The sequence below is a fragment of the Mesoplodon densirostris genome, chromosome 5, assembly GCF_025265405.1.
Source record: "Mesoplodon densirostris isolate mMesDen1 chromosome 5, mMesDen1 primary haplotype, whole genome shotgun sequence".
NCBI lineage: Eukaryota > Metazoa > Chordata > Mammalia > Artiodactyla > Ziphiidae > Mesoplodon > Mesoplodon densirostris.
In genome coordinates, this window is record NC_082665.1 from 59,195,746 (window position 1) to 59,209,175 (window position 13,430).

The 13,430-nt window shown below is 41.0% G+C and overlaps 1 protein-coding gene across 20 annotated transcripts in view; it reads left to right on the plus strand.

The window, feature by feature from the left end:
* Nucleotides 1–13,430, plus strand: part of PHLDB2 (pleckstrin homology like domain family B member 2) — a 130,638-nt gene that overhangs the window by 102,178 nt on the left and 15,030 nt on the right. For 8 of the 20 annotated variants that reach the window (XM_060098920.1, XM_060098909.1, XM_060098908.1 and 5 more), the window contains 6 exons: nt 138–281; nt 1,173–1,358; nt 3,086–3,226; nt 4,416–4,515; nt 8,566–8,586; nt 12,160–12,367. In XM_060098920.1, the coding sequence (XP_059954903.1) occupies nt 138–281; nt 1,173–1,358; nt 3,086–3,226; nt 4,416–4,515; nt 8,566–8,586; nt 12,160–12,367 (800 nt within the window). Of the gene's footprint in view, nt 1–137; nt 282–1,172; nt 1,359–3,085; nt 3,227–4,415; nt 4,516–8,565; nt 8,587–10,510; nt 10,600–12,159; nt 12,368–13,430 lie in introns of those variants that run through there. The other 12 variants (XM_060098922.1, XM_060098925.1, XM_060098915.1 and 9 more) reach the window with 8 other exon arrangements.

A 13,430-nucleotide genomic window follows, 5' to 3' on the forward strand; every position in this document is an offset into this window, starting at 1 on the left:
TTAATGAAACATCTGATAATACCACAGATATCTGGCTGTGATGCTCTAAGCTAACTCCATTGTACTGGAGCATTAATACTCTCGCATGCCTCAGCTCTTGCTTTCCTTGTGTTTAACTTCTGAATTCCTCCTTTTAGGGCTATATCATTGTAAATGAAATTAATGAGCCATGTGGCAATTCCACGAATCTCTCCCCTTCCACTCAGTTCCCTGCTGATGCTGATGCTGTTGCCACTGGGCCTACCACAGCTGTGCTGGTGAGCCAGCCACAAAATAAAGAGGTGTGTTGGCATGCCATTTCATTCATTCACTGCTTTCCTCATGTCAAAAATTAACCCATGGTTAACTGAAAATAAGGGTGTGTGAGACAAATATTTGTTTGGTTGACCAGAGGGCCAGAGTGACGGTGAGATGAAAAAAAACAGACTGATTTGGGGGTAGTGCTGTACCAATGATAATACTAGAAACCATGAAATATATGGTACAGAGTATAGAGTATTAGGAGAAGTAAGTTCAGAAAAATGAACTATACATCTATATAAATACACACACACACACATATATATATATATCTCTTAGCACTTTAGCCCAACCTACTTTTCTTAGAAACCAAAAAGCCTTTCTAAAATTGTTGGTTTGAATCATCTTTCCAGTTTGATTTTGTCTTCTATTTTGTTTTGCAGTATGGATTTCTTTTTAATATTAAGCTGCTTTAAAACATCTGGGGAGGCGTAAATAATAGTAAATTAAAATACCTCTTACGGGGGCTTCCCTGGTGGCGCAGTGGTTGAGAGTCCGCCTGCCGATGCAGGGGACACGGGTTCGTGCCCCGGTCCGGGAGGATCCCACATGCCGCGGAGCGGCTGGGCCCGTGAGCCATGGCTGCTGAGCCTGCGCGTCCAGAGCCTGTGCTCCACAACGGGAGAGGCCACAACAGTGAGAGGCCCGCGTACCGCAAAAAAAAAAAAAAAAAAAAAAATACCTCTTACGTATCCAAGTTGCCCACAGTGTGGGATCTTAACAAGAGGTTAAATTGAAAGATACTGCCCATCGTTTATGCCTTCTTGAGTAACATATAAGAAAACAAAACAATCAGATTATCGATTTCATTTTTTTGTCTTATTCTTTCATTTCATATGGACACATATATATTTTTTCTTTCTCCTATAAAGCAAAGTGCACCTGTCTGTTCTGGATTTATGTTTCTTTCCACCCTTTCTCCTCATCCTATCACTCAACCTCCATCGGCCCCTTGGCCTGAAGTCGTGGCTACATCTGTCGATTCTTTTCCTTTAAATGACACACCACCTCCTCTACCAGCTAAGAAACACAGAAGGCAGCAGCAGCAGGACCAGCAGGTAATTAGGAACTGGTGTTTAGAGTTTCACCTTAACAGCAAACTTAACTGATGTGAAATCTTTTCTTCAACTTTTCCAAAGGTATTTTTTAAAAAGATAAGATGCATACTCCTGTTTTTTTTAAGGACATTTATTATGGCCTAAGAGTGTGGGGATTGTTAGAAAGTTTGAGACCTTGATTGTCCTCTCCTGGCTTTTGATATGTTTGAGCTAGTTTCACATCCTCATGCTTCAGTTCCCATTCAACCAAAATATTGCAACTTACTTCAGGTATTTTTCAAAACCATAATAATTATTTCCATAAAATCCATGGTGTAAAAAGTTGCTGTGTCAACACAAAATATTTTCCTCACACGTTATTGAAACCATAATAATAGACATCATTCCTCTGCTATGAGCCAAAATTTCCTCAACATTTTACAAATGTCTTATTTCTTCCTTCTAACAATCCCATGGAACTGAGGCTCAGCATTGGTAAGTAGCTTGTCCAGGATAACACCACAAGCAGTGCATTTGGTCCATAGAACAATAGTTTTTTATTGCAACTTTTTAAAATAGATAATTTATTATTCCAAAAGTGTTGCTCTCCTTTTGATACATTCTATGCATACTCATGCTTGGGTATTCAAAAAATCTATTTTGAGACTCCTTTCTACTATAATCAAATCCTTATGTGAATTTGGCCCTAGAAGATCCTAAGGAGTCAGTCAATAGACCCACCCCCCCTGCAAAGTAGGTGAGCTCTGGTTTCCTATGCCCAGCCCTTACCTTTCTTACAGCTACCTTTACTATCTATTAGCTTTGGTTAAAGGACTATATCTCCTCACTACTTTTAGGTTAATAAATATCTACTATAAACAGATAATTGTAAAGTTAAATTGCAGATATTCTTCATGATTGGCGTGTTTGGAGATTGATAGTAAGTTTGATAACACAAAGTTGCATTAATTTTTACATATTTCAAAAGCCTGAGTTCAGTATAAAAATGATCAAACCTAAAGAACCTCTAATTAGGAAATAAATTTACTATTGAAGACATTTTGGAGGAGGCCAAGAAAAATTTGGATAAGTTTCGAGTTGGCAAAAATTTTGCCTTAGGAATCTGAAAAAAAAAAATGAAATAGTCAACAGGAGGATTTTTAAATGTGAGGGATTGCTGTAGAGGCTCCTTGGCCAAGATCTTTTTTCAATCTAGAAGGATGCCTTATATGGAAACATTATGTGGATTTGGAGTGTGTTTATGTGATTGAAATATGATTCTAACTTTAAACCCACTTCCCTGTTTATGCTTTCTCTTCATTTCTTCCTTCTCCCTTTTCTTATTCTCCTCACACTGGGATCTGTGCCATCACACAGAACTGTCCAGACAGACAAAGGGAGAAACTGCTTACTTGCTTTGTCCACTGGCTGTTCTGCCATCCACATGGCAACCATCATAATAATTTGTAAGTTGTCCTGAGGCTCCAAGGCAGCAGGCACTACTACAGAAATGACAGGTGGATTTTTCTGAATTTTTCTAGGTTCAGTAATAAATTCTTTGAGTGTCTATGTCCCTTACCAAATGCTAGCCCAATTTTCTTAGTGAATACAAGTCTAAGTTGAATAATTTTTTAAAATTCTGTGTTAAAATTCCAAAGCTTCTTTGTGAATACATACCTCTTAATTACTTCAGTGACCTGTTTCAGTTAGTCAAGTGTTGCTATTCTGCTTTACATTTGCATTTAAAGCATTTTAGGAGTCTGGAAGAAAGGAAAAAACAGCACCAAGAAGGCCTCTATCTGAGTGACACTTTGCCTCGAAAGAAAACCACACCTTCCATATCCCCTCATTTCAGCAGTGCTACTATGGGGAGAAGCACCGCCCCAAAGGTAGGACATGGGGAGAACCACGGGCTTCACCTTCAGTGAGTCTTTTTGTCCTTATGTTGACTGACATGCAAAGGCCCCTAAAGAAAATGCTGAATAATATACCATTAAGTTTGCTTGTTGGGCAGACGTCATAACTAAATTGCATTTTCTGTCCTATTCAGAGGACATTTGGAATTATACGCTCTGGGACCAAAGCACCTGGTCCGGGGTATTTTCTACCACCACACAAGTGGTGAGTAGCCTTCACTTACGTGACACACTCCCGTAGCTGTATCCCAGATATGGAAATTGGAGGACATAAGCTCTGGATTCCAGGAATAATAGCAAAAAATATTTATCAAACCATTTCTTGGAGCCTGACACTGGGCTAAGCCTTTGACGTGAATTGTTTCATTGTAAAACCCAACAACACTAGGTAGTAGAGGTACTAATTAGTATCCCCATTGTACACATGGATAAAACTGAGGTGGAAAGAAGCTAGGTGACTGGTCCACCTGGTCACCTGAAGCTGGTTGGCCCTGAAGCTAGAATGTGGATCCATGTGGTCTGATGCCTGAGTTGCCCTCACGCCTGTTCTCCTGCCTTACCGAGGGGCCATGGCAGGAAGAGGGGAAGGGCAAGTGAGAAGGAGATTTTGAGTGGGACAGACTTTGGAGTCCTTCCCTTGTCCTTAATCACTTTGTTTTCATCTATTTTATAAACTGGTGTTCCAAGGAATTTGCTATTTTGAAAGTGTGCTAAAACCACCGGGATAGTTACTATTAGGTGTCTCCAGTTTTCAGCCCACTCGATCACCTGGAGCAGATGGAAATTGGTGCCCTTGTAACGTGTGTAGATCTCCTCTGTCCTTGTGCATGATGTGCATGCGTTCTTGTCCCTGCATCTGCTCCTCGCGCATGAAGGACTTCGAGTTGTTCTCTAAGGTGGTTTTGGACAGTGTTTTCCCTCTCTGTCTTCACTTTTGGAACTGCTGCCACTGGAGGAATGGCTGTGATGTTGAGACTTCTGTGGAGCTCCTGGGGAGGGACAGCGACTGGCCTTTACCATCTAGCATCAACACACGGGGTGCAAAGACCTACCTTCGCTGCCTTCTGCGCTTAGATAGGAGCTAGGAATCAGCGATGTGACCGTGTCCAGAAGGACCATTGGGCCTGCAGTTTGTCTGAGTTTTTCCTCCTGTTTCTCACAGGGCCACCTGCCCCTGGGACAGAGCAACAGCTGTGGCAGTGTGCTCCCCCACTCGCTGGCAACCATGACCAAAGACTCAGAATCTCGGAGGATGCTCAGAGGTAGGTACCTTTTAAGCCCAGTGTCATGTCCTTTGTCAAGCATTAGAATTCCTCAGGGAGAGGGAGACCAAACAGAGTTGGGGAACGTTAGGGAGGGGATCAACCTAAGTCCTCAACTTTACTCTTTTTATTTTTTTTTTAATTTTATTGAAGCATAGTTGATTTACAATGCTGTGTTAATTTCTGCTGTACAGCAAAGTGATTCAGTCAACTTTACTCTTAATGTGTCCACTTAGGGGAGGGATATATATATATGTATACTTCCTTATTGTTGTACTGAGATAAGTTTTCCTATATGCACATTTGGCTGGTACATACCCATTGTACTTTATAAATTCAGTAGACTTCTCCAATCAGAAAGGCCCACAGAGAATTACTAACCTTCCCATTTGATTGGGAGAAGGAAAAAAGAGACCCCTGAGAGATTACCAAGGTACTTAACCAAGTCAAATCACTCCCCTGGTTTGTGGCTGAGCCACCCTTTTGAACACGTGCTAAAGACTCATTGAGCTGACACAGAGCACTAGTGGCCCAGGACAGACTTCCCTTAGGCCTTTTAAAGTGGGTTGAGCTTTTTTTTTTCTTTTTTTTTGTTGCGGTACGCGGACCTCTCACTGTTGTGGCCTCTCCCGTTGCGGAGCACAGGCTCCGGACGCGCAGGCTCAGCGGCCATGGCTCACGGGCCCAGCCGCTCGGCGGCATGTGGGATCTTCCTGGACTGGGGCACGAACCCATGTCCCCTGAATCGGCAGGCGGACTCTCAACCACTACGCCACCAGGGAAGCCCGGGTTGAGGTTTTATTCTGTGTGGTTGTTAGGTTTCAGGTAGACTTGGACTCTCAGCATGTTCTGTTTCTTTGTAATAATATGTTGCATTTCTAATGGGATTCTCAAGTAGTCTTTGTGGGGCTAGAAGAAAATACTGTAAGGCAGTTCCAGAGGTGAGCTTCTCGTGCAGGTTAGATTTATTGTGTTAACATGGTAGTTTAGGTCAACTTATATTAGCCCTAACTTTTGAGCAGGCATGGTGCTAGACAGCAAAAATACAAATAAATTACATGATCTTTGCCCTTGAAATGCCTAGAGTCTCATGAGGAAGAGAAAAACAAAACAGATGCTTTTAATAAAATGTGGTAAATGCAGTGATGGATGTATGCCCGGGATGTGAATGGGGATGCTGACAGAGTGATGAGCGTCTGGCCTCTCAATGTGTTCATTAGTGGGATTGAAACCCTTCCCTCTAAGCCAGCTTAGAGGCAATTCTGACTGCTCGGCCTCTTTGCTAATGTCACCAGGGAATAATCACTAGTACCATTAGAAATATGTTTATATATTGGTGTATATATATGCATGTATACATAATGTGTATATGTGTGTGGATAAGTGAGCTATATATATATCACTTGAATGAGGATTTCATATTATTACCAGCGTGATTTAAGAGTTAATAGAGGGCTTCCCTGGTGGCGCAGTGGTTGAGAGTCCGCCTGCCGAAGCAGGGGACACGGGTTCATGCCCCAGTCCGGGAAGATCCCACATGCCGTGGAGCGGCTGGGCCCGTGAGCCATGGCCGCTGAGCCTGCGCGTCCAGAGCCTGTGCTCCACAACGGGAGAGGCCACAACAGTGAGAGGCCCGCGTACCGCAAAAAAAAAATAAAAAGAGTTAATAGAAGCTATGGTGTTCATAAAAGTGGTTTATAATATGAGAGGTTTACAGTGTTAACCTTTGAATAAAATACATCTGATTGAACTTCTCTTTTATTTTATCATAATTTCTTAATAAACTAAAAATATATCTTATGGTATATAAATAATAAACATGAATGAGTATATTTTGGCTCTCATTAATCACTGTTCGCTTGTGGGTCAAGTCTGTTTTCCGTTGATGCATTTCTCTGTGATATTTATAGACTTCTCTTTAAATGTATTTTTCCCACTGGCTGAAGGCATCAAAGTTTGGACTGGCCACAGCACCATACTTTATGTTGAGAGTTTTTGCCTTAAGATAGAGAGTAAGAAAAACTAGTCCTTTATACCAAACAAACCTGTAAACAATACTGTGTAAGAGGCTTCTTGTGAGAATATGGTGAAACTGGAGGGATGTTTGATCTCTATTTTTCTCATCTGTGTTCCCCCCAAATAATGGGAATCCCCATGTTAGGTCCATGAAGAAGAACTAGGCCAATTCCCTTAGGTCACATTAAGTACCCTCTACAAAATCTATTGTCTTTGACCTGTCTTTTGTGCTCCTGTTCTTCACTGTTGGGTCTTTTGTACATCCCAGAAGTCTGCAGCCTGTCTTTCCCCGCTGCAGCTCTGAGTGGTGTTCCTCTTAAAGTGTTTCATGTGGTGATGATGAGACAGCTTCTGAGGAAATAGAGAAGCCTCATATGTGTGCTGATCCAAGAGGATGTGATGTATCTTGTGAGGCCAGCCTGCCACCTTTGGCTTCCCCGCCCAGAAGAGGAAGGGTCAGGGACTGCAGTTTTTAGAGCTACAATGGACCATAAAATTGGCAGGATTTTCTACTAAGCCCATACAGGTGGTCCACAAGGACCAGGAAGGATGAATCATAATTTCATTTGGAATTGTTTCACTACTAATTGTTGGCTCCATTAAAATAGCAAACACCAAGTAAAAGTCCATGGTTTTGAAAAAATCAGACCTCGCACATTTTTCATTAACTCAAATTAAATAGATCTTATCATTTTTATGACTTACACAAATTAACTTAAATGAACTATTTTTTTTGCTGCTTATTCATAATGGATACATCAAGGACAATGGTGTAAGTATAAGCCTTCCTTCAATAAGCACTTTTGTAATAGACCTGACAGCGTGAATCATGCAAACAAAGATCTCTGAGAGCAGAGTTTAAAGCAAAGAGTCCAGGGACTCAGATCCTAAGGTTGTAATGGTTATTGGCTTTTGTACAACTTGTGAACTGTTCCTTTGTAAGCTTTAGAATGAATGAAATCTTTGTCCTTTTATCTTCTGTTCAATGCAGGAAAGTCCAAGAAAGGTATGACAACCTCCCTGTGTGGTGTTTTTGTTTCCAGCAATTAGTGAAAGGTCACTGTCATCTTTAAGAAATGATCAGATTTAAAACTGTACAATGGTGGACTTTTAGTCTAATGATTATTCCTTTTTACACATTAGAGGAAAATTGTTGCACATTTGCTAGAAGCACAATGCTGCGTGCAGCTGCTGTTCATTCACCGGCAGCTGCATGACCCTCTTTGTTTTGATTTTTTTATTGCAAGGTCAGACCACGCAGGAAACACGAGTGCTTCGGAAGCACCATTTTGTAAGACTCAGGAGGATCTAGTTAAAGAAAAGAGTGGGCCTTGTGATGTGTATAGGCTAAGTGTAAAATCTGATGTTTCCCCTTTATAAAGGCCAGGTATAAATAAGGCAGGCGGCAGGCTATGGGAGAGGATGGAAGGATTTAGGAGTCTCCTACCTATTCATTCCATTTAAGCCTTGAGACTTAGTAAAGAGTGAAGAACAGCCTAAATTGCTGGCTAGAATAAATGATTCTTATGTGGCTGGGTGACAGAAATGTAGGGCATTAAAAGACTGACTTGTTATAAAGTTTGATGGACTGTGCTTCAAATCATTGAATGGCATTTTACAAACCTTAAGTCTTAAAAACTATTTGTTAATGTCTTCTTGGGAAAAAGAATTGTTTTATAGATATAATCTTGTTTTTATTCTCCCTGTTTTCTAGTTGAACATGTGTGAAAGATTTTTTTTTCCTCTAACGAATCATTTTTGACTGTGTGCATGTATCAGAAGCTTGTTTTTGTTTTGTTAACTTCTTGAATTTGTCTCTATAAACTCAAATTTAATCTAAAAACGTGAATATCTTACCTTGTCCAGCTGGTATTGTTACTAACACGGTCAATGACTGCATGTTGGAAGATGTTTATTTTCCCTGTCCCTTTGTCATCCTTTTTGATCTTGTATCTTTTCCCCTTTCTCTGTCATTCTCCTCCTCATTCCTGACTTGTCCTGCACCTTCATCTTCTGGCTGTGGACTATGGTTAGGAAGAATGAATGTCTCAGCAGGTGAGAAATTGTCAGAAATACTGATTAATTTTATCCTCTTAAACCAAGGTTATAATTTTAAGTCATCTCATTTTCTGTATTAAGGCCCAGATAACCATTTTAAGGTATATAACACACATTTGGAAAATATTGGCAAGATTATATATCCCACAATGGTTAACTCACAAAGCACTTTTCAGGTACAATTAGCCAGAATTCATAGAGATTGACATTAAAAATAATGATAACAACAATAATAATAATTGGGCCTTGAACGTCCAACCTATTGGCTCTTCTGGGGCAGTGAAGAGAGTTGAGTTGATTTGGATTCCAGGTATGTGCTATGCTTAGCGACCAGCCTCAGATATTATCAGGTCATACTTTATAAACTTTATAAAATACCCTATTCAAACAGCCATTTCTATCTGGACAGGAAGGATTTAGAGCATTTACAAGGCACTCTTTACTTTTCAGATGCTGTCCCAATGCTGAATATTATTCTTGCTACATAATCTAAAAACAAAACCAAGCAGTCTCAGGGATTTGGGGACGTCTCATTTTTTCCAGTCCACTTACTTTGCCCCACCCGAAACAGTAGATGCATTCCACTTCCTTATTTAGTCACTAATATATTGGGTTGGCCAAAGAGTTCATTTGGGTTTTTCAGTAGCATCTTATGGAAAAACCTGAACAAACTTTTTTTGGAATTTATTGAACAGGTGCATTCATTCAGTGACTCTTTATTTTGTGACATCTGAATGCTAAACAAGCGGGGATTCTGTGGTGAACAGGACATATATGACCCCCTCCCTGATAACTTATACTTGAGCAGTGGCTTAATCCAGCTCACACCTGTTCTGGTGCTGCTTCATGCACAGCAGTTCTTCTTGGGCCTCCTACCAGGAACACTCCTTCCATCTCCTGTGCTTCTGTGGTGTCCTTCTGTTGAAAGTATCTGTACCTTTAAATGGCCAGACCAAAGCCTGGATCGTAAAGCCAGCTCTTAGGAATCACGCTGGTGCAATTCTGGGGTCATGAGGGAGAGGTCCATGCCCTCGATTGTAATTGCAGGGGTAACTTGTTTTTGCGGAATTGTTCAGGAGGGAGGAGGCTAAGCCAGGTGACAGCTGAGTTCATCATGATCAGTAAAATATTGCCAGTTGTGGGGATAGAAGCGACTGCATAAGATGGACATTCCCACTCACACTGGATCCACAGGGGACTAAAATCTTGCCTTGGAAGCTACTTGTTAGCAGCAGCCTTTTTCGTTTAAGTTGCCATGAAAATACAAGGTGCTTATCCTACCACCAGAGTGATGCAAGGTTTTCTCAGACGTAGAGTAAAGAAATAAAATAAAAATAAAACACATAGTGAGGTAATCTAGGGAATTTACGTTCACAGTCCTTAGCACAGCACACATTGTAACACGGCTCTCCCTTATGGCCGCATCCGCAAACTTGGAGCCATTTTAGTTTACTGTCTACCTCACCTGAAGGTGGTAAGTTCATTCTTATTCTGTGGTACTTTGGGGGGAAAAAAAGAATCCTGGAACATCTGAGGAGCAGGGCATACAGTTGCTTTAAGAAGAAATACGTTCCCCCTCTTTTCTGCTTTTCCAAGAAAGTGTTAATTGCATTGTAGGAACTGGCTTTTCCTCATAGTGAAAAACTGAAGGGAAGGGGGGTTGTGGCACCTGTCATCATCACCAAGGAGATAAGTCTTATATGTTTGAAATGACAGGGCTGTCTTTTAGGGGTGTGTCGTTCATACTAAAACAAGGAAATGTCTTCCATGTCGTTGGTGCCAGTGTGAAGGTTTCTTTGCCAACGAACCTTTTTTGAAAGTAGAAGGAAAAATATGTGTGTGAACTTTTCAAATAATTCCTGGTGTTTTTTTTTATTGTCCCCCTTTTTTTTCATAATGAATGATTGGAAACGATTTAAAGGAGCAGTTAGTAGTTCCAAAAGTTCAAGTATCAAAGGTAAATATTTGAGTAATGAATTATTTTGCCATTCTTAAGACAAAAAAAAAAAAAAAGGCACAAGCTCCACGCTTATGAATGCACTGGCTTTGTGTAATGCTTTATGCATTAATCATTACAATTAATAATCTCTCTAAAGTCTCATGGTGTGCTTTTATGTTTTGCATCTTTCCTTAGCAAAGTGATATGTAGTTTTTACATACGTGTATATTTATAATTTATAATTACATCTTATATCAAGGAAACTTATTTTCCCAGAAATGCCTTAACCTGAACTAACATATTTTCACTTAGATATCTAAAACTGCTCTAAATACTAATGGCATGCAAACTCCTCATGGAACTCAAATCATTTTACACATTTAGTTTTGGTCTATAATGCTTTGTTAAAGCATCATGGATGTGGCTTCCATTTTTAAATGGAAATATTTAATCAACAGCTGAGGAAGCTGTTTGGAATTACCTGCCTGCTTTTGCCCTCTGGCCTGCTTTTTGCCATTTCATTACTAATTAAAAGCCTCATAGAAAGGTAGGTAAAGTACAAGAAAACAGGGAAAATCCAGATGGTCCAACTGTAAACTCTTAATAGGTCTGGTAAGTAAATTTGATCAGGGAGAAAGTGATTGCAAACTATGGTACTGGTTAAAGAAACATCTTTTTAATGAATTAAGGGATTTGTTTATCACTATGATCCCTGATTCCTGAATACATGCTAAATAGAGAATTGAAAGGAAGAGTAATTCGATTTGTGATGCCCAAAATCAGCTACCAGAAGAAAACCATAGAATAACACAAAGTCAAGCCAATGGCCTAATGTGCCAGCTGACCAGGTACCAGGGTAAGGAAAACCCCTCTTTTTAGTGGCACTTTTGCTCCTGTTGATGTGATCCCTATGTTTTCATACGGTTGATATCACCAACTAGCTGAAGGCTGACTGTTAAGGCAGAAGAGAGCTATATATACACTAATTAGGAGGAGTACAACACTTGGAAGGATTGTTGATTCTGAGTGTTTTAAATAAGTAATTGGCAGACAAGGGAATTTGAGAAACAAGAATGAGAAAAATGTCAGTTTGAACATTAACCAGATGAAAAGTGTTAGTGATACGAGTGAGACACAGGTTCCTCAAATCCTACACCTAGATGATCCACGTGCTATTTTATGACCAGATCCAGTACCCTTTAAATTGCAATACCACTGAGGAAGTGACTGCCCGAAAACCCTGGTGTTACTTGTCACTAGAGTCATCTTGCTTCACTTAAACCCAGCTATTACCAGAGGATTCAGGGCCTTTAAATGTGTTTCTGTTTTGGTTTTGTGTGTGTGTTTGTGTGTGCGCTGATGTATTATTCTCGGTTGTGCTGAGATGTAGAAATGGCATAGGAGAGTGTCAGGTGATCTGCTGACAGAAAAGACCATTCACAAGACCACTTCTTTGAAACTCTCCCTTGCACTGAGCATTATGCCATTTCTTTGATCTTCTCGGCTTCAAAACAAATGAGACCAAGGCCCCAGTTTCATAGGCAGATGTTTTGGGTTCTTGGTTTCAGTCTTAGAAGATCTAAGACTGAATAACATGAGGCGTACTAACGTATTTATGGCTCTCTCCTTAGGATATAATCACCAACAGATGAGTGAAGGACAAAGGCAGAAGTCTTCTGAATTTTACAGCCGCACAGCATCTGAGTCAAATGTCTACTTGAACAGTTTCCACTACCCAGATCACAGCTACAAGGACCAGGCCTTTGATACTCTGAGCCTAGACAGCTCTGACAGCATGGAGACAAGCATCTCTGCCTGCTCACCTGACAATATCTCTAGGTAAGATGTATTCCTGGGGAAGGTTTCTGGTTTGGAAGAGCACCTGTCAGTTTCAAAAAGTAAAGCCATCCATTTGGGGCCGTGTGTATGTACAAGCCCAAATTTCTGAAACATAAAGAGTCTACAGTAGAGAAGAGCGTTGGGTGTCATGATGGTCTTTGAAAGTAGTTTCTTTGTATCCTGTGTGACTGAGCCAGTCACACGCCATCTAATCCATTTTCTCCTTTATTCTTTACATTTGACTTCACGCGTATACCGCGCTTCAAAATGGATTTGCCTCTGTTGGTTGACTCCAACTTCATTAGGACTATTTTTGATTCAATAAAGAAGTAATTTCCAACAACAGAGTAAGAACTTGAAGGATATCTTACCCTTATGTTTTGTTGAAAGGAAGGCATTAGCTGTTCTGATATTAAAATTTTGTAAGGATTTAACCATTCACATTTGTGTTCATACTTTGAGGCAAGCAAAGGTGGTCTTAGGGGATTATGGCCAAAGGTGCATCTAAAATGTGGATCTAGTCAGAGTGCTCCTTCAAAAGCTTGTGATGGGGACTTCCCTGGTGGCACACTGGTTAAGAATCTGCCTGCCAATGCAGGGGACACGGGTTCGAGCCCTGGTCCGGGAAGATGCCACATGCTGCAGAGCAGCTAAGCCTGTGTGCCACAATTACTGAAGCCTACGCGCCTAGAGCCCATGCTCTGCAACAAGAGAAGCCACCGCAGTGAGAAACCCATGCACCACAATGAAGAGTAGCCCCCGCTCGCCACAACTAGAGAAAGCCCATGCATAGCAACAAAGACCCAACGCAGCCAAATATTAATTAATTAATTAATTTTTAAAAAAAGCTTGTGATGATGCCCTACTACCTTTTTCTTTTTTCTTTTTGCGGTACGCAGGCCTCTCACTATTGTGGCCTCTCCTGTTGCGGAGCACAGGCTCCAGACACGCAGGTTCAGCAGCCATGGCTCCCGGGCCCAGCCGCTCCGCGGTATGTGGGATCTTCCCGGACCGGGGCACGAACCCGCGTCCCCTGCATCGGCAGGCAGACTCTCAACCACTG